Source organism: Henckelia pumila, chromosome 2 (genome assembly GCF_033568475.1).
Source record: "Henckelia pumila isolate YLH828 chromosome 2, ASM3356847v2, whole genome shotgun sequence".
Classification (NCBI taxonomy): domain Eukaryota; kingdom Viridiplantae; phylum Streptophyta; class Magnoliopsida; order Lamiales; family Gesneriaceae; genus Henckelia; species Henckelia pumila.
Window position 1 is genome coordinate 93,442,039 of NC_133121.1, and position 21,518 is coordinate 93,463,556.

At 34.5% G+C, this 21,518-nt stretch overlaps 2 protein-coding genes across 2 annotated transcripts; one reads left to right on the forward strand and one right to left on the reverse strand.

The window, feature by feature from the left end:
• Positions 1–1,077: 1,077 nt before the first annotated feature.
• On the forward strand, positions 1,078–6,974 carry LOC140880352 (uncharacterized). The gene is made up of 9 exons (XM_073284709.1): positions 1,078–1,619; positions 2,149–2,194; positions 2,283–2,364; positions 2,463–2,508; positions 2,593–2,691; positions 3,741–3,809; positions 3,887–4,220; positions 4,475–4,623; positions 4,700–6,974. The coding sequence occupies exons 1-9, from the start codon at positions 1,188–1,190 to the stop codon at positions 6,089–6,091; spliced, it is 2,649 nt and encodes an 882-aa protein (XP_073140810.1). The 5' UTR covers positions 1,078–1,187; the 3' UTR covers positions 6,092–6,974.
• A 4,316-nt stretch (positions 6,975–11,290) lies between these two features.
• Positions 11,291–15,168, reverse strand: LOC140881918 (uncharacterized). Its single transcript, XM_073287597.1, has 3 exons — positions 14,605–15,168; positions 13,758–13,880; positions 11,291–13,319 (listed from the first exon to the last, which is right to left on the reverse strand). The coding sequence occupies exons 1-3, from the start codon at positions 14,995–14,997 to the stop codon at positions 11,778–11,780; spliced, it is 2,058 nt and encodes a 685-aa protein (XP_073143698.1). The 5' UTR covers positions 14,998–15,168; the 3' UTR covers positions 11,291–11,777.
• Between the last annotated feature and the right edge of the window lie 6,350 nt (positions 15,169–21,518).

The window sequence follows — 21,518 nt, forward strand, 5'->3', positions numbered from 1 at the left end:
CAATTAAGATATTAGAAATGTAATCGTTTCAAATTGCATTACGACCTTTCACTACTTTTTACCACATTATATTACTTTTTATTTTAATATAAATCGAATTAATTATTAAAAAAATTATACAAGACGTGTGATAAAGGTCACTAATTATAATCAAGTCTCCATATGCAGTGATCGCAATTAAGTCTCTCAATATATTGGATTTTGTTAATTGGGTATATAGACTTTCGAGTTGCTTCTCGAACTAGCTTCTGAGTTATGGGCGACCAATTCATTCCTTTGGAGGCACACCGTGTCGTCATCCTAGAGCACAAAGAGACAATTACCGATGACAAGATATGGTTTTGTATAGTTTTTATTTCAATAGAATAAAGGAGTTAAACTCATTAATGGATATATATAAAAGCAGACTTTTAGTAATTAAGTGATCTCACATCAGCATCCGCATATGTTGTTTAGTATCCGTAAGACGAATCGATCTGATATATCATAACAAAAAATAAAAGTTTGATTTTAAAATGATATTTTTTTAATGAATCGATCGAACTAGAAACCCATCTAATGAAATTGAATTATGAACATGTCCCAAAGAATTTTTGTATTTGTGTATACATAATTTTCTGTTGAATATAAGCATTATAACTAAGTGTTTCTTGTGAGACAATGTCACATATCTATATACGTGAGAGAGTCGATTCGACTTATATCTATAGTGAAAATGAATATTTTTGACATAAAAAATAGATAGTTTCACCAATATTTTTTTGCAAAATAGGTCAAAATTTCTTACATTTTTGATAAAAATATTTTTTTTTATGAATAACTCAAATAAAAAATCTGTGTGAGTCGTCTACTTAAGTTTTTTTTATTGTAAAAAGATAATATATTTTTTTCTTGTAGAATAAATTCGTCTAGAAAGTGAATTTTTGTGAAATTATTTTCCCCCAACTGAAATAATTAATGATTCACCATAGAGGCTGGAACCAAATGTATTTATTGCAAGTGGGACCTGACCCCGACGTAAAAGAACAGCCAAGCCTCAGGTATTGACCTAGGCACGGACGACGTTAACCGAAGGGAAAATTTTCAAAGGGCACCCGAAGCAAACGAGATATCATCCAAGCAGGAGAAAGGGACTGAGGGTTTGGTGCAGAGAGAGAAAGCTGCGGAGTTGAGAAATCCCGAAAGAGATGGGCCAGATCGTGAGGAGGAAGAAAGGTAGGCCAGCCAAAGTAGATCCCGGAGGACGCGGCACGCCGTCGTCGGAGAGGGAGCCCAGGCGGAGCAACCGCCGCCGGAGTGTCAAGTACATGTTCGAGCTGGACGATTACTTCGACGAATTAGGGCTCTTCGAGGATGACGAGGACCAGCAGAGGAGGGAGAAGGAGCTCAAGCTTTTGCTCAAGGTGGAAAGCAAGGGCACTTCTGGCGCCGCCCAACCGGAGTCAGCACGTCCTAAGCCCGGCCGGCCTGGGCGGCGCGTGAACCACCCGGAGAGCCCGTCATCGTCGTTCTCTTCCGACGCTGAACTGCCTACTAAGAAGCGGAAAATTAACGAGGGCATTGACGACGAAAATGGTGACGCCAGCTACGAGGATGACTGTAACGACCATCGTGTAGAGGTGATCATCACTTCATTCTTGAATGGTAATAAAGTAAAAGGGAAATGAATCTATTGAAACTACTGGGGAGTGCTTTGGGATATTTATGGGCATATATAAAAAATGTTTTATGAGAAAAGGGTCTATAGATTCAGGTGTGGGTGTATGTATAGCTGCGTGTTTGTTGGTGGATGAGGGACATAGTTGTTTTTCTTTGCGTGTGTATATATATGCATATGTAACTGTCGGGTCAACTGTCAAAATAAACTAACCCCAGAGAATCTAATTACGCCACCATCTCTCTCTCACACACACCTTTCTTTCTTGCAGCGTCACACTCACACACATGAAATTTGATAGTAGTGCACACACGCATGCCATGTAAACACGCGACTCTTTCCGTTTTTCCTAGATTACGGAGCGAGGTGGAATGGGGGTTTGTGTAAATGGAATAGTAATTTTTTAATTTGTTTTGGATTTTTAAACTCTCGTTATTTTTTTGTTTGGTTTTCCTTTTTTGAAGTTTTAGTGAGTTTTTTGGTTTTGACAGGTCCGAGAAAGGAAGTCAGAACACACAGCCAAATTCTTGGCTCCAGGCATGTTTTTTTCTATTTGTGATGGCTTTTTAATGAGTTCCCATATAGGTCGGATTTTTGTTGAATTTAAATGGTTATTGTGGTTCAGGGCCACAGACAAGGGCTACTCCATTTGGGCTACCGTTGCCTGATAAGAAGACATTGGAGTTGATTTTGAACATAATTCAAAGGTATGCGTTATATATAAATTGACTGATTTGATTGCGTGTGAATGGATGTTTTTGAAAAATAAAAAATTTTAAAGTGCTTTTGTAACTTTCTTGAGCAGGAAAGATATTTATGGTGTCTTTGCAGAACCTGTTGATCCTGAAGAGGTAATTGCGATAATGTGTAATTATTAATTAATTAAGCCTGTCAAGATTAAAATTTCTCAAGTGGTTGGTTGGTGCTTTGTATAGCTTCCCGATTACCATGGAGTGATAAAGAATCCAATGGACTTTGGTACTGTGAGGAACAAGCTGAGTAATGGGTTATATACGACTTTGGAACAAATTGAGGTGAGTTTAGATTCTCTTAGTGTTGGTTTGGTCCTTTTCACTGTCCAAGTTATGATGTATGGTGAAGTACTTTTGTTTGTTCCTTTTTTTATATATATTAATTTTTTTGTTTTAGTTTCTACATATCATAGTAGTTTTTGGGGTTTGCTGCATTGGAAAAATGTCATCTTCTACTCATACTAATTTTTTACTTCTTCCACCCCCGATACTAATGCTCGACTTTGTCATGTTTGCGTGTTCAATTTTTCCACTGTTGCAAAATCTTCATTCAAATGTTTGTTTTGATATCTTGTCTGCATGCGTAGTTAATTAGTTATGCTGATATATATTACGGAATCAGGGTCGAGCTTTTCATTGTTTTAGGTTTTAGCTTAAAAAATTGGCAACATTTTCAAATATTATCTTCATTTTTCTGTTTGTGGCAATAATTTATCCTGGTACAGATAAAGAAACTACAGAAAATATATATCCGGCTTATAATTTCAAGGTACTTACATGATATAGTAGCTTTGTCATTGTATTCAACTTGTGCCTGTGGTAGCAGGCTACATTCTGTACATCACCCTATGCCTTTGGAGACAACACAGGTTTTGCCAAATTCTTAGAAAATCGTATCTGAAGATCAACATGAGTTAGTCACTTTAATATCTAATATCTGAAGCACCTAGCTGGACCCTGAACAATTGTCATTGGAACTTAAAAGGCTGTATTCTTACTGCATTAATCGGTACAATTTCTTTTATTTAGTACACGTCCTCTGTGTTATTCTGGAAAACACGGTAGTTTATCATAGTAGATTGTAGTTACATTTGTTCTGGTTCCACTTTTAGTCTTTCTGATATTCACTTGCACTACAATTTTGACTAAAAACAGTTCTTCTGCAATGTGGTACCTGTAATTTTGAATACTTTAAGCTAATATTATGACTGGCAAGAACTACAAAATGCTATTGTTGATATTTAACCTGTTGATGGTGTATTGGTTGACATGGAGAGCCACTGATTGTATCCTTTTTTTCTTGTGCAAATCTCGTGCATGTGGTCGTGCAGAGTGATGTTTACCTCATATGCTCAAATGCAATGCAATACAATGCACCCGATACCATATACTACAAGCAGGTAGAAAGCCTGTACTTTCCTTCTTTGCTGTTCTGATTTGTTTGAGCAGTTGTTGATTAATTTATTCATCTGGAAAGGCACGTGGCATGCACGAGCTGGCGAAAAGGAAATTTTATGAGTTGAGTTTGAATAGTCGCAGTTCAGAAAAGGAGAGCAAATATGAGCAGAATATAAGATCTAGCTCCATTCTAAATAGGCAAGTAAAAAGCCCAGTTAGCCAGTCCGTGCAAGAGTCTGTCGGCTTTGATTTTTCGCATGGAGCTACTCTTGGTTCTGCGGTAGATATCCACAATGTCTCAAATGCACTCCTAGCTGTTGGCTCTTCGAGGCCTTGCAGTGTTGATCGACTTGTCGAGAGAAACTCGTTCTTAAATGACAACAATCTTGACAGGGGAGAAGCATTACTGCCAGGTATCCCTTGACTCCTTTCAGGACAAAGTTTGGCTGGTTAACTCAAAACTCACATATCTTTCAGCTTTTCAAGTGATTTAACTGATTTTCTATGGTTCAATAATGCACTGTTGAAAACCCTTTCTATCGCATATTAAATTCTTGAGGAAAAGGATTAGTTTCTTTTCATATGTGCTTGTCGTGGCTTCAAGGAAAGCAAAACGCATTTTTACTGCGGATTTAGTACGTTTAACTTGTCAGCCTTCTCTATGCAGGAAATGGTTCACTGTCTAAACCTGGTAAAAAATTGTCAGCACATGATGAAAACCGTCGTGCAACTTATGACATTTCTTTAACTCATCCTTTGGCCAGCTCAGAATCTCTGTTCTCGACTTTTGAGGGAGAAAGCAAGCAATTGGTTCCGGTACATAGTTTTGGAACGTGTATCTTGATGTTTCTTATTTGGGATTATCTTTCTCAATGGTTGCAGTTTTTCTCAGGTTGGGGCTTATGCTGAGCATTCCTATGCTAGAAGCCTGGCTCGTTTTGCTGCTGCTCTCGGACCTGTTGCCTGGAAAATTTCTTCCAAGAGAATTGAACAAGCACTGCCTCAAGAAGTAAAGTATGGACGGGGTTGGGTGGGAGAGTACGAACCACTTTCAACTCCTGTATTATTACTGGAAAATTGCACGGTGATGGAACCCCCATTTTTCTCGAAAAAATTGCCCGACGATCCTAGGAAGTTTGAGAAGATGCCTACTGTTTCAAGTTCTTCCAAGGAAATCCAGGGAACTATGCCTTTCTTAGAGAAGAACCCGCAATCTGTTCGTCCTGCCAAAATCAGACCAGCTTCTGCTCCTCTCACTTTTCCAATGAAGGCACAACCAGATAGGGAGAATGTTTCGGAAGTGAAAGCATCTTTCTTTTTAGCTCCTTGTAGTAAACCTAGTACTTCTGCTAATCTTAATCGCCGCCATGAAAAATCAGGATCCAAGAATGCTGGTGAATCTGAGAAACATGGATTGAAACAGGTTGAATTGAATGGACCACCTATTTTCAATAAAAATGTAGTTGATTTTATCGGTCAACGACATATATCAAAGGGTTCGGAAGTGGAAGTTTCGAGGTCAATCTTCATTTCAAAAAACACCAACTTCACCTCTACTGGATCTGTTAAGCAGCCTGATATTAAAGAAGTTTCTGTTGGAGGATTGCCTAATGGCAAAGTTGTTGGTGATAGGATCAATAGCAATACTGTAGCGTGTTCCTCCTCTCATTTGGCAAAGGGGGTAGGGTATTATCCCCAGGAACAGGGACAGGGTCTTAGCGACCCTGTTCATCTGATGCGAATGCTTGCTGAAAAGGCTCAAAATCAACAAAAATCGGTGTATCAATCTTCCACTGATTCTCATCGAGTTTTGTCTCCAGATCCGAATAGAGATAATTTGAATAACACTATCACAGCTGTCTCTCATGCACTTAGGTCTGTTGGAGCCGGTGGATTTAGACCTATTGGTGAAAACACTAATCTTTTCAAGAACCAACATGCTAATTTCCTCAACATTTCTAGCCGTGAAATGCATTCACAAGGATCACGGTTTCGCGAAGAGTCCCCGGCTTCTGTAATCCACCATCGGCCAGATAGAAACAATTCTCCCCTCAATGTTTTTGTATCTCAAGGTGGCCCACAACCTATGAGAGTTGTAAACAATATGCACTTTCAAAACCAACCAATGGCATTTCCACCTTTTCCTCCTAACTCAAAACAGATGTTGAACTCCCTTCCCCCGGATTTAAACGTTGGCTTTCATTCACCAGGGTCGCCCGGAAAGAACCCGTCTTCAGGTGGCCTGGTTGAGTCTCAGCAGCCTGATTTGGCTTTGCAACTCTGAGACTGACATTTTGACTCCAAAAGAAGGCTGTTGTATTTGTTTCACAGCTTACATTTTTCCAAGTAACTTGGTTCACAACTTGGATAATTTTTTTGAAATGGCATCCAGAGTCATGTCCTGAGTGAACGGCAAGTTGGTAACAAGTGTCCACGTACTATTCTCTCGCAGGGTAGGATCCCAATGTGGTCTGTGGATGGGAAATATATCTGGAGACTGGACTTGTAGACTTAACCCCACCAAGTGACATGAAGAGCATCTGTCATAGTATGTGGATTCATGACTGGTATGGCGTTTGTTGTTGTTTGTGTTGCCTTAGAGTAGCTTGAAGATGTAAAATGTGTATTTGCAGTGTAGCAAATATTTGTTGTAAGCGGCAATGTGAAATGGAGGATAAGTGGTGGATTTTGCACATTATGCAATAGCATTGCTCCTCAGAGAGTGAAGTGAATTTATGATGAGAATGTTGTTTTCTGCAGCTTGTGATCCATTGAGTTGTTCGTTACTTGTTATTTTTTTTAGATTTGTTATTTCAAGAACTTAATGGACGACTTGGTTTGATGTTCAAAAATTCTGTGAGGAAAGGTGCAAGATAAATGAAATAATATCGTATTGCGTTGTTCCAATGGAGTGAAATAGGATGTTCTCTCTCTTTGATCCCACAATATCTATACATATTGCACGGGAATGCACGATATCTGCACGAGGAATATAACATGTTCAATTTTGGTGCTACGATCCATTTTCAGACAAGAAAAGATGCAGGAGGGGTGTATGAACTGATGAAGAATTTGGTTGATTTTAAAAAGATTTTTCCTAGTTGTTTTTCTTACTTTGTAGGCGGTTTCATGTGTTATTTCCACTTTGACAATATTATCAGCATTTGTTATCAGCTTTTATCGTATGATAATATGTTGTCCTAGGTCTTTATGGCAAGTCTTTATACTGAAAATATTTAAACTATACAGCATTGACTGAATCTACAGCATTAAGCAATACTATGTGGAAATTTTCCAGATTTCCAGCTTTTTTCGTTGAAAACAAACTAAATGAAAATTTTGCTTTCGTTTTCAACATAAATTTAGAATTTTACAAAATCTCTATACTAACATCTGGTGTTTTAAATGAGATGTTGATCTTTGTTTTTTTAATATATTTGTATACGTGAGATCAAATTCAAATATGACCATATCACATCAATTGCAAGTCGTTGATGTGTTCATTAATTTACATTGGTCAGATATATTTAACTAATTCAATGTAATTTGAAAAGGACAATGCTAGATGACCAGAATCTGTTAGCTAGAATGGAGTTTTTGGTAATTTTGAGGTTCATTATTAAGGATATTCATGTAATATCATATTTTATGTGACAATTATAACTTTTTCACATATTATTATATTTTTAAATTTGAAATTTATCTCTCACCGCATTAATTGATTGCATTTCCAAGAAAGTAGTTGAAAGACATCCAATTATCTCCTACACTTTATCCTACAAATTTAAATTTAATAAATTAATATTTTATATTAACTATTAGTGCTAATTGCATTCACACCCCCTGTGAAAAGTTTAAAAGACATAAAACCCCCTAAGAAATATTAATAGGCTAATGCATCCCCCAGTTTTTTAAAATGTAGCACATTTCACCCTTATGTTATACAAACTCGGGCACATTTATACCCTCTCATGGGGTTTTTATGCTAATTTTTTTAAAACATAGGGTCTAACATGCTATTAATTTTACACAGGGTGTTTTATGCCTTTTAGACTTTTCACAGGGGATGTGAATGCAATTAGCTCTTAACTATTACTCAAAATAACCACTAATATTTCTTTCACTTCTTGTTTTTATTATAATCCAAGAATATCTAGTATTTATAAAATATTGATATATAATAAAAATCAATGATTTAAATAAATTTATTTTATTAAAAAAATTTAACACTATAAAAATATATATATTTTAAAATATATTTGTACGTGCAAATATTCATAATTTTCATTAAAAAAAGATAAATACATATTGATTAAAATTTAAGGTAGTCAATTTTTTAGCTAAACTAGTTTGACTTCAGCTTGAGAAAATATTATAAAAAAATAAATTATTATAAGAAATATTTAATTATGGATATCAATATTTCTATTTTTAAATATAAATTTTTTTTAAAAAAATTCTTCTTTCATCAAATCTCAACATTTGTGCAAGTATTAAAATATCATATTAAATTATAACAAAAAACAAAAACACTATATGTATTTTATTTTCTTTCTTTTAGAAAAAAAAAACAATAAAATATTTTTATCTGAAGCAAAAAAAAAAAAAAAAACCCAAGTGCATTGTTATTACAATTTGTTGTTATTAAACCATGTAATTTTATCCATTCATTTTGCTCTTAAATATAACTCGATTAACCATATTTTATCAATTTATTTTTGAAATAATCCACACGTATATAATGTTAGGTGATATTAAATAGATCACTAATATCAGTTATTCAATTAAACACGAGGTAGACATTAATTCGATATAATTTATACAATTTGTATACTTATAGTATTACTAGTACATATAACTTGTGATGTACGTTGATATCAGTTACTGATGCACGTTAACACAAATCAATATTTAATATGGTGTTTATTTTATTTTGTTTTTTTTTCTTCAATATTTCAAATATAATTTACTGGCACCAATTGTTGGTATATATTAAAGAATCGATTTATTGAGATTATTGTTTATAAGTTAATTAAATGAGTTAGAAAGAAATTGTATTACTTGTTGGTTGATAAAAATTGGATTAGATTGATCATACAAAGGGGCGGAAATGTGCTTATTAAACTATTTAAGATGTATATGAAATAATGATTGATAAATAATATTATGTTTATTAATTTTGATTAATTAAATTAGAGATAAAGTTATAAACACTCTTTTTAGAATCGGACTGGACCAGCCGGTTCGACCGGTTTGACCGAAAACCGGTCCGAAACTTCACCAAAAACCGGAAAATCGGTCCAACCGGTCAGAACCGGTTGGACCGATTAATAACCGAAAAACTGGTTCAATCGATTTTTCGAAATTCTTTTATGTTTTTTTTTAAAATTAATTTTTTTTTTAAAAATTTAAATTTAATATTCTTTATATATATACATGATTTTTTGAAATTTATACTTCATTAAAAATTTATTTTAATAATTATTGGTTTTTTAAAAAATAAATAATTTTTTATTTAAATAATTTAGAACTATAATTGATATTTTGAATATATTTTCATATTTATTTAGCTTTCAAACTATGACAAATATATTTTTTTGTCTATTAATATATATTTTGTAGTTTGTAAAACCCAAAATATATTATTTATTATATTATATTGTATAAACGGTTTTCCGGTTCGATCGTCCGGTTAAAACGGTCCGACCGGTTGGATCGTTTTTTTAAGTAGACCGGTTCGATCACCAATCCGATTATGAAAACACTGGTTATAAATACCGATTTTAATTTTTTATTAATTCTAATTAATAAATATTAATAAAGAAACTATAGTATTTTAATAAAGCTATTCTATGGATAAATAATAGTAAGTAAATATTTGATTGGATTTGATTAATGTTGGATTATTAAACCAATATGACTCAATATCGTCAAGTAAACAAGATTTAAAAAAGTATTTAAGTTGTTCAGAGTTTACTAGCTATAATAATTTTATTTAAAAATATTTAAATTGTTCAGAGTTTACTAGTTATAATACTTTTATTAAAAAAAAATTTAAGTTGTTCAGAGTTTACTAGCTATAATATTTTTATCGTTGTTATATTTGCTATTTTTTGAGATCTCTAAACTATTAAATTATGAAACCAAAGTTAAAAACGAAATTGTTAGTAGAATTTATTGATTTGTTAAAAATAGTATTATTCCTACAATAACATATTATTAATTTCAATAATTTTATTATATGATAAATAACAAAATCATAATTGAAATACATTATGCAATTTATTCTTTTTATCATAATTATAAAATTAAATAAGAAATTTTGTCTTTGAACGGCTAAATAATATGCAAGATGACAGTCGCCAAAAGTTGCAGCTAATAACACGTGGCAGTACTTATAGTTACTTATAACAGTACATGCAGTTAGTGCTAGGGGATTCTGACAAGTGACATGTAACATTACTTATCCATTTGTATTAATCTTAAAATATTATCTGACTTCTTAAGTCTAGCCGAATGTAGATCTATTATATATAGTTAATAATAAATATCAACTTTAACTTTGAGTTTTATTAACTTATGAATTCAATTTGATATTTTTTTAATTTATCATAACATTTCTTAGTCATTAATATATTATAATTATTTTTAATATATAAAATTGAAAATTTGTTATAAAATTTTTAGTATATATAATTTATAATGGTAAGTTACCAAAAAATTATGTTTTTATTACTATATAATTCATGTTTTCATTATTTATAATAAATTAATAAATAATATCTTTGTTAGTTTTATAATTTGTGAGAATAAGTATGCATAAAAAAAGAGTGAATAATAATATATAAGAAAACCAAATAAAGAAGAGAAAATAAAAAAACAAAATGTATTACAATAACTTTTTTCTTTAAAAACCGAAAATGATGAGTAAATAAAGAAAAAAAATTTAGAGTCCCAAGGAGTTGAAAAAAAACAAGAACAATAAATAATAAAAAATGACACATGTTATTTGATGAGAGATGATTAAGCTCTCAATAATTAGGGTCAAATTAGTCACTTTCTAGAGATAAATAACATTAATTATCCCCCAACTAATTTTTTGGTTGGCCAGATTCTAGCCATTTAGATTTATCCATTTGAAAAATACTCCGTTCTGGTTTGATGCCTTCTTTAATTGACAAAATTATCATCACAGGATCATTAACTTTAATAAGCAATTATACTCTGTTTAATGTTTATCTATTATTCATTACGTCAAAATGTTTACCACAACACTTTTGTTGTTGGGACTAGCTCCTCTTGCACAAGCGAAAAATGGCAAAAAAGTTAACAAAGAAAATATCCGAGGTTTTTATGATGATTAATTTACAATATTTCAGAGTTTTGCATGTTTCAGTTTAACAGCAAAATTGAAACGGACAAAAATTCTTGTACTTGAAAAATAAATAAATAATTAACAAGATATTAGAGCAGTCCGACATGCTTGGTCTTTTCAAGTTTTCGAATTTCTTTTATGTATTATCTAATACACGTGAGAAACAAATCTGTTGTGGACAATGTAATAACCATGCTATACAGCCTATCATGATGTGTTATGTCCGGCCTAGCGCAGTCTTCCCCGTTTTACAAACATGGTGGTTAACTATATAGCAGGCAACATTGTTATTCAGGGACATAAAGAGAAGTAATGTTTCATTGGAAGTGGTTCTCTCTAAAATCCATATTACAGATACAGCCGAATCTCAACAATGTCTGAAGGAATCAAATGCTTCACCACAAAATATTACACGTTTTGCCGGGCTCCTCTGTTTGCTGCAACATTGATTTCTCCCCATACGCGTCTTGGCTCCACGTACCTCTATGGAAGATGCATTTGCCAAGCCTGGTTGTAAGCGTGTATCTACAAGATTTATCATGAGTTTCAAGATGATTCAGCCAGAAAACGGAGAGCGGAATGGTGCTTGTTGCCTTTATATCTTCTGTTTCAAAACCTGGCGTAACTGGATCTTTTGGCTTTCCATCCTCGCTTCCAAAAGTCGGGCTTTTAAACTACTCTTCTGTGCGCCACGCGGCCACTCAATGCATCCTTTCATCCCTCGATTTGCCTGTGGAATCCCCGAGTCAGGGGAGCTGCACTGTCCAGTCAGATCCGTGGGATAAGTCCCACTTTTTCCAGAATGGTCGGGAGAAATGTTAGCCCCATTCAATAGCCTTCCCTTAATTCCATCAACTGACACAATATTGTAATTATCACCGTTACTTGGGTACGATCTCCATAGCTTGGAAATAGATGAAGCTTTCTTCAAATTTCGTGTTGGCATCTGACCAACTTTGTCTATTTCCATGACTGGTGTCTCCTCTCCTCCATCTCTTTCCCACTCCCCTCGATTTCTGGCTCGAAAGTGTTTGGTCACAGAAGGATCACTTCCACAAGGTGAATAGCTTGAGCCCTGATCCTCGGCATGGCTCACAGTTTCCCACTCACTAGCGTCTTCTTCACGTTCACTGTTCTGATCCATAGATATGTCAGAAGGCTCTCGTGCACCATCTCTTTTATCAAGCGTTTTGACCTCGGGGCTCACCGTATGAATCTTGGAGGCACGGCTGGCTGGACTGTATCCATCGTATGGTTCAGCCTCCTCCCTGTTGACGGATTTGCTAAAATTAACATCTTCAAAGACGGAGAGGAAATCATCAGGATTCGCAGGCTCGTACGTCAATTCTCTGATATCTTGCATATCGACAGATTTGGCCGCCTGTCGAAGGAACTCTGCCTTATTCATCTCCTCCCTCTCCAATGTTGTACTTATCGATTTCAAAAATAACTCAAGATCTGTGACAAGAGCATTCATATAAGAATACTTCTCTTCAAGCATAACTTTTGCATCGACCAACTTCATTTGCACTCGTTCTTCACGCCAAACCTCAGCCATCTGCAACATCTTCCTCTCTTCTTCGACTTCGTCTTGGAGTTTCATCGACTCCCTTTTCACCGTTTCCACTTCCGCTCTGTCATCTCCAATTTCTTTCGCAAGTTCATTGCATACCTCCTCTATCAATTCCCTTGCCTTTTGTTCTTTTTCATATGCATGCTTATATCTCTTTGCTAATAACTTGGCATCCGACAATCCATCAACCAGCTTAGAATTGACCATCTCCAGCCTCTGGCGATTTTTTTTCTCTATGCTTAAATCAGCTTTCATGTCCTCTATAATAGCACGAATTTTTTCATGTTCTCTACTTCGCCATGCAGCTCTTTCCTCACTGAGTTTACGCAAAAACTGTTCAAGTTTCTTTTTCGAAGATCGACGCTCCAATTCAAGTTCATTGATTCGGGCTCTTGCTTGCTCAAGTTCGGCCTTGAGGGTGGACAAGGCGGCACTTGCTTGTTGGTCGTGGTGCCTTGGTTGGCCAAATACCTGCATTGATGCATTGGATGTTTTCGAACCAATTGGATCCCACTTCGTAACACCCTCCATTTCAGAGTTGGAATGTTGATATGATGGCTCCAACTGAAAAAAAAAGGGGGGGAAAAAAGAGGGAAGATTGAAATAGAGGTAAGCCAACATCAAAAAGGAAAGGAAAAAGAAAAATAATGAAAATATCAAAAGTTTACAATTCGAATCCCACGGTGATGCATCGCGAAAGTTCTTTATTAGATAATTGCATTGATTGGTGGTTCGGTACGTGCCACACAGGTATTGATTTGATATTACCAATAGTTAAAAATATAGACTATAGTACCCAGATGGCAGAAGATGTGAACTCATGTGATAAGCCATATATCTTGCATTGAAACTTTGATGTGTGAATTAAAATATATCTTTAGGAGAAATTGGTGAAAATCAGCTATGTTATCTTCATTCTATTACTTCTAAGCTTGGGATCCGTAAATCACATTTGAAAATAACAGTGGCAAAGAGATGCATAGAAAAAACAGTGTGGTATACCTTGTGCGATAGTCCCATTTTTTGGCCAGACGCAGAATGCAGACTATGTACCAACTCTTTTCGCGGAGAAACATGCTCTTTAGCATGGTCACGTCTTGTGGACTTCAACTCCACATCTCCTGACTTCAGGTAAGAAATAAATAGCAAAATTAGAAACTACAAATAATTATGCAACAATATTTACAAGGAAACAAACTCATGAAAACGGTTAATAATCTTCTTCACATTTGTGTCCACGTCACATAGCACTTGTTCGCAGACGTATACATCGCTTAAATGCATTATTGAACATCGCAAATCGTTGGTGCAGCAAAACGATCTATGGCCATGTAAAAGCTTGTAATTCCAAGCTTGCTAACACAACACGCTTTATATGAACGACTAAGAGGCGCAAAGAATAACAAGAATCTCCTTCAGTCTTCTCCATCAGGGGAGAAATTCGATTAAAAAACACATTCATGTCTTCTTTATTTTTCTCTTGAACATAAAATTAATACTTCAAACACAAAAGAACTATAGCTCGCAACCGTGGTCCCACACGCACACGAATGAAGTTCAATGTGAAATCACAAATACATTCAGTCATCCATGAACTATGAAGCCTGGTTGCCTCTGTAGCACGGACCATGTGACAACATGATAAAATTTGAGAGTATGAAATACTGATTTTTAATAATCATTCACATAAAATTTCAATCTCTTTTTCAGACAAGTGTAAGCAAAGGAGCTTGCCCTCCGCATGATCCGCCCATCGGTACGAAAGAACATCAACTCCAAACAATTCAATAATCAAATTAAAGAAAAAAAACATGTAAAAAAAAATCCAATCTTTACTGAGGAACACCACCTGAATCCCTGAACTTCGGCCGCCATTTATCTGAAACTCGGGCAAATGCAGCCTCCACAGCCCGGCGGCGAGCTTCCTCGCCGACACTACCTCCCCAGCCCTCCGGCCAACTTTAGGCGACGACTTTTCATTCTCCGCCGAATCACACTCCTCATTCCCTTCATCAACCTTCCATTTGAGCAAAGGGGTCTCCGGGTGGCTGCTCCGTTTCACCGACGAAACCCCGACCTCCCTCCTCAACAACACGCCGACGCGGGGAGTCTTTGCTTTCCGGCGAGGCGGCTTGCGTGCAAGACCGGACTTGTGAGCGAGATCTGGCGGCGGAGGGAGGCTCGCGGATCGTCCCGGGAGATGGGTTTCTCGGGCACTTGCTCTTTCTACGGTGATCTTCATAGCTCTCGTTGGCCAGGCTCCGCCATTACGCTCCGATTGAGATCTCTGGTCGGACAAGGGGGGAAGTATAACGTTGAGTGAGGGAGTGTGGATTTGTACGGTCAACGTTCAACTCATAGAGACATCGGAATCAATCTAAACCTTGGATTGCGTTTGTTTAGTAACGATGTGGTACTACTCAATAATAAATAAGGTCATAATAATAATAGAGACCTTGGAATAAATTATATATAAGATATATGGTCGTGTGATTTGCATATTACTCCTTTTTTGTTATATGTACATGGTCTTAATTCATTGATTTATGGAGTATTTTTTATTTTAGTCGCTTTTTTTATTGGAATGATCTTTTAATAATATCCAATACCATGTCAACTATTTTTTTACGAACATCGTCGTTTTCTGTTATCACGTTGTAATTTTGATGAAATTTTTTTATAGTTGCAAAAAAACTTGTGAATTAATGGACTAAGATTGTGATTCGTGATTGGATCGATAATAAAATCAAAAATAAAAAATATGGAAGTTATAAGATTAAAAAATACATTTTTCCAATATTAGACAGTTTAATTAAAATATTAATATGAAAGCCAATTTTAGGAGAGATTTAATGTTGCAAAATTATAATTTGATGTCTTGCTATGTATCTTCGAGACTTCAACTAGTTTCTCGATATTTAATCAATTGGATATCATTGGTGGATAATTTTGTTTTGTTTTTTTCATGGTTTTGCCAACATTAAATCTGTGTTATATTTACGAAGTATGTGACAAATTTTTTTTTTTTTTTATGATAAAAAATTAATTTTCTAACCACCGTAGTGTGGAGATGTTTTTTTTGTATATATATATATATATTTAAATCTGTGTTATATTTACGAAGTATGTGACAAAAATTATTTTTTTTTTATGATAAAAAATTAATTTTCTAACCACGGTAGTGTGGAAATGTTATATATAACCACACTAATACGAAAATGCATACGATCGATTTCTAGCATAAAAATTGAAAATTGATAATGTATTTCGAAACATAAATTTCGACGTCTAATTGTTAACCACAGTTGAAGCAATGTAGTCAAAGTTGATCGTGAATGCATTTGCTTTCTTCAGTTAGTTGTTATAACTTATAACATAGCACTATGAATAGGTATCTTGTTAAACAATATCACGAATTTATATCCATGATATACTATTGTAGGTTTATATTAATGAGACAAATCCATTCGATCCACACTTAAAGTGAAAAATAATATTTTTGATATAAAAATAATATTTTTAATGAATCGAAAAGAAGATCACAAAATGTATTTGTGCCACGATCGCACTGTGGAACATCATAGTTCAATGATATTGCACAACATATTCAATTATAGTAACACAAGACTTGGAAAATGGAGAGTGAGAGAGTTTTGTGCAACTGCAATGCACGTTAGAAGAGTGAAAAAAAAAACAAATGAAATAGGTGAATATCGTGGCGATGTTTACGATATTTAAATAAAAGTATATGTAATTAGGTCGGACCAAAATAGTTAACAATAAATTTTCTTGCTTTATATAATAGTGAAAATGCATGATATTTTAAAGTTCGAAAATGTGGTTTATGAGATACAATAATATAAATGCATTGCGTATGACGAAGGGTATGGATGAATCGGGTCGGGTAGGATTTTATGTATCCGTTTCCATCTCTATTTACCTTATCAACCTACATACACATTCTCATCCCTATCTGATATTTAAGTTTCATCATCATCATCATATCTGTCGGAGGATCAAATATCCATGGCCTACTCAGATACTTTATTACCACCTACAATCGTATTTTTTTTTTCAAATTTGAATTATTTCGATAAAAATAATTTTATTTACCACATTAATTCTTAAAAAACAATAAGAAAAAATTAAAAATAAAAAACTAAACATCGTATAAGAAATAATAAAATATTATAAATAATGTATTACAATACCATTATTTTGCAAAATAACATTTTCTTTATACTAATAATTTCCTTCGTTGTATCCAAGTTCCAACTACCATCATTTAACAAAAAGTAATTAGAATTAATAATTTTTACATAAATAAATAAATATATATATATATATATTTAATCGGGTATTGAGGTCGGGTATAAGTAAGATGTTTGATGTAGCAAAAAAATTGATATTATCCGATTGGAGATAATCTGTGTAACTTGTGGAGATCTTGATAGCCGGATTAATACTCGAACTATTCTAAAGACCGAACTTCGTGGGTTGTTACCTGCATCTAGAGTTGTCAAACGGGCCAACCCATGGCAGGCCGGCCCACCAAAAACCCACTTTTTGGTGGGTCGAGGGCGGGCCGACCCACCATCCCGGCGAGCTGAAAATCTTCAACCCAACCCAACCCAAGGTGGGTTGCGGGTTAGGCGGGCCGGCCCGCGGGTTGGCTCACGACAAATAAAAATAAATAAAATTATTATAATTAATTATAAATATCATTTCATAAATAAATATTAATAGAAACATATTAATAAAAATTTTAATTATTGATTTCATATATGTAAATTTTATATAAAGTAATTAATAAAAAAAATTTCACAACTTTTATTATAAAATACATATATCACAATAAAAATAAAAATAAATTATTAATTCTCCAGGCCCGCGGCGGGCTAATCCGCGCGGGTCGCGGGCCTAGACGGGTTGGCCCACCTTTTGTTGGATTGAAAATATTTCAACCCAACCCAACCCACTTAAATTGTGTGGCGGGGCGGGCCGACCCGACGGGCCTAATCCAAATTGACGGCTCTACCTGCATCACAAACCAAAGTGAGTGGCGTCGGGTGTTGCTCGACGAAGACATTCCGACGCTCAAGTCAGTATTTTTCCAATAAAAATTCTAGAGAACTAGAGCATGTGACTATAGAGAGTGTATCTTAAGAATGAGATAACTTGAGCTATTTATTGATAGTCGGAGAGTTTCATGAGCTTGAGCCTCTTATGAGCTTTTAGGAATTTATTGGTCTTGATAAATTGTCCAAATAAATAATTGAATAATATGAGACCCAAATGGATTGAGTCAATGGACTTGGGCCCGAGAGAAAGTCAAATTGGATAATAACACGTCATAAGCGCCCCCCCCCCCCCCCCCCCCCCCCCCCCTTCCCTCTCGGGCATGTTGTGTTAGCGAGATGATCGAGAGTAGGAGTTTTCAGAGTAATCTTGTAGGAGACTTGTAGTAGAAGTCAAATAATCTCATAATCTGGTTCCAGGAAATAGTAAAATTTGGGTCGTTACCCATCATAAAATCTCTCCATACCAAGATACCCTCCTCTATTTGGATCGTTACTCATCATAAAATCTCTCCATCCCAAAACTTGAAAAGTCATATACTCAATTACACATTTATTTAATCGGATCTAAAAAATCTCTCCATACGCTCCTTCATTTGGGTCAGATATCGGATTCTCCATCGATTTCGGAAAAAATTACCATTCATAACTAAAGATGATGAAAATATATGTGAAATAAAATAAAAATATATTTAATAAAATAACCGAAAATAAATAAATAAAAGTGTTTAATTTTTGTATTTGAAAATATTTTATGAAATATGAATGTTTGATACCATAAGTTTACTTATCAACACTTTCTGAAAGGAGTTTGTCGTACATGGTTTGTACACTATGATTTATTTAATTAGTGTTGTTTGCAAGCTACTATGTTAATACGAAATATTGAAAGATAACGATGGTGGATCTCACATTATTATTATTATTTTATAAAAGAATGACCGGTATATTGTTTTTATTTCTTTAAATGGAATATCCGAGTAATAATTTACTCATGACAGAAATGCCATCTTCCTAATGGTCTTACAAAGTAATTTTTGGTCGCTAAAGTAGTACCATCAATCCATCATCGCTTGCTAGATAACGTAACAAAATGTACAAAACTTTATGTCTGTCCAAAAATTAAAAAAAAAAAAAAATCTGATTCTCCGAGTAATAATAATATTAATGTTGTGAAAAAGTAAAAATTTACGGTAAAAAGTAAAAACTCAAAAACTCAAAATTTATCAAATTCTACACTTTATAAAATTTTTTTCTCTTCACAATTGTGTTTTTCTACACAAATGGAGAGACCTATTTATAGATCTCAATTGGAGATTAGTCAAAAATTAATACATCATTAATTACATCATCACACACTAATTTTCAATATTTTACAACTCAATTTTCAACTTTCAACCTTCAACATTCAACAATAAATAATAATATATATTTATATATATTTTCAACACTCCCCCTTGTGATGATGATCATGATAGAATGACTATCTCCATTACGTGTTGTATACTGCCTCGTTAAAAACCTTACTAGGAAAAACCCATTGGGACAAAAACCATAGTAAGAAAAAAAGAGTGCAGCCACGTAAACTCCCCCTGATGTCAACATGAATGATTCTTCACATATTTCGTAGATTGCGCATCCCAATATTATAAATGTGTTTTCTGAATATCGCCGTGGGAAGTGCCTTTGTGAAGAGATCGGATGAGTTCTCACTTGATTGAATGTAACAGATATCAATATCTTTATTCTTCTCCAGCTCTTGAGTGTATGCAAAGAATTTAGGAGGAATATGTTTAGTTCTGTCACTTTTGATGTATCCTTCTTTCATTTGGGCAACACATGCGGCATTATCTTCATACAGTGTGATTGGATTCTTGTCCACTGATAATCCGCAAGAAGTTTGGATATGCCGAGTCATTGATTTAAGTCAGACACATTCACGGCTTGCTTCATGTAGTGCAATAATCTCGGCATGATTTGATGAAGTTGTAACAAGTGTTTGTTTCTGTGATCGCCAAGAGATTGCAGTGCCTCCACGAGTAAATACATATCCGGTTTGGGAACGTGCCTTATGTGGATCAGATAAGTATCCAGCATCAGCATAACCAATTATTCTCTGATTTGTATCTTTTGGATACAAAAGTCCCAAATCCGTCGTTCCTCGTAAATAACGGAATATATGTTTAATTCCGTTCCAGTGCCTCTTCGTTGGACATGAACTGAATCTTGCCAATAAATTTACTGCAAAAGATATGTCTGGTCTAGTGCAATTTGCAAGATACATAAGGGCACCAATGGCACTTAGATATGGTACTTCAGGACCAAGAACAACTTCATCATCTTCACATGGACGAAATGGATCCTTTTCTATATTCAATGATCTGACAACCATTGGAGTACTTAAAGGATTTGATTGATCCATATTGAAACGTTTAAGGACCTTCTCTGTATAATTAGACTGGTGAACAAAAATTCCACATTCTTTTTGTTCAATTTGTAAACCAAGACAATACTTGGTTTTTCCAAGGTCTTTCATTTCAAATTCTTCCTTCAAGTATAACATCACTTCTTGAATTTCTTTATTCGTTCCAATGATGTTTAAATCATCAACATATATAGCAATAATCACGCATCCCGATGTTGTTTTCTTGATGAAAACACAAGGGCATATTGGATCATTTACATATCCCTTTTTCATCAAGTGTTCACTTAGCCGATTATACCACATTCGGCCGGATTGTTTTAATCCATACAATGATCTTTGTAATTTCACAGAATAAAATTCTCTGGGTTCTGAACTTTGTGCTTCTAGCATCTTAAATCCTTCAGGGATTTTCATGTATATATCACTATCAAGTGATCCGTATAAATAAGCTGTAACAACATCCATTAGACGCATGTCCAAGTTTTCAGACACTGCTAAACTGATCAAATACCGAAACGTAATTGCATCCATAACAGGAGAATATGTTTCTTCATAATCAATTCCAGGTCTTTGAGAAAAACCTTGTGCAACAAGTCGAGCTTTATATCTCACTATTTCATTTTTCTCATTTCTCTTTCGAATAAAAACCCATTTGTACCCAACAGGTTTAACACCTTTAGGTGTAAGGACTATAGGTCCAAAAACACTACGTTTATTTAGCGAATTTAATTCAACCTGGATGGCATCTTTCCATTTTGACCAATCCTTTCGAGTTTTGCATTCACCAAAAGATTTTGGTTCATTATCTTCATTTACGATGTCACATGCCACATTGTACGAAAATATCTCATCAATATCTTGTACATTCTTTCGGTTCCATATTTTTCCAGTATTAATATAATTGATAGAGATTTCATGATTCTCGTCAGTTTGTGGTTCTGACAAAATATTTTCATCATCGTGTGTTTCTTCTGGAACACCATTTTCTATTTTCTGATCATCATTTTTCTCTATGTATTTTCTTTTTCGAGGATTTTTATCCTTTGAACCGATTGGCCTTCCACGCTTCAGGCGTTTTATGACATCATGAATGTCTTCATTTTGTTTCTTTGGAATTTCAACTCGAGCAGGGGCATTTACAGCAGGTATATATGATTTTGTTACCCCTTTTGTGTCTGCAAATGCATCTGGCATTTGATTTGCTATTCTTTGCAAATGCACAATTTGCTGTACATCTTTATCACATTGTTTAGTTCTAGG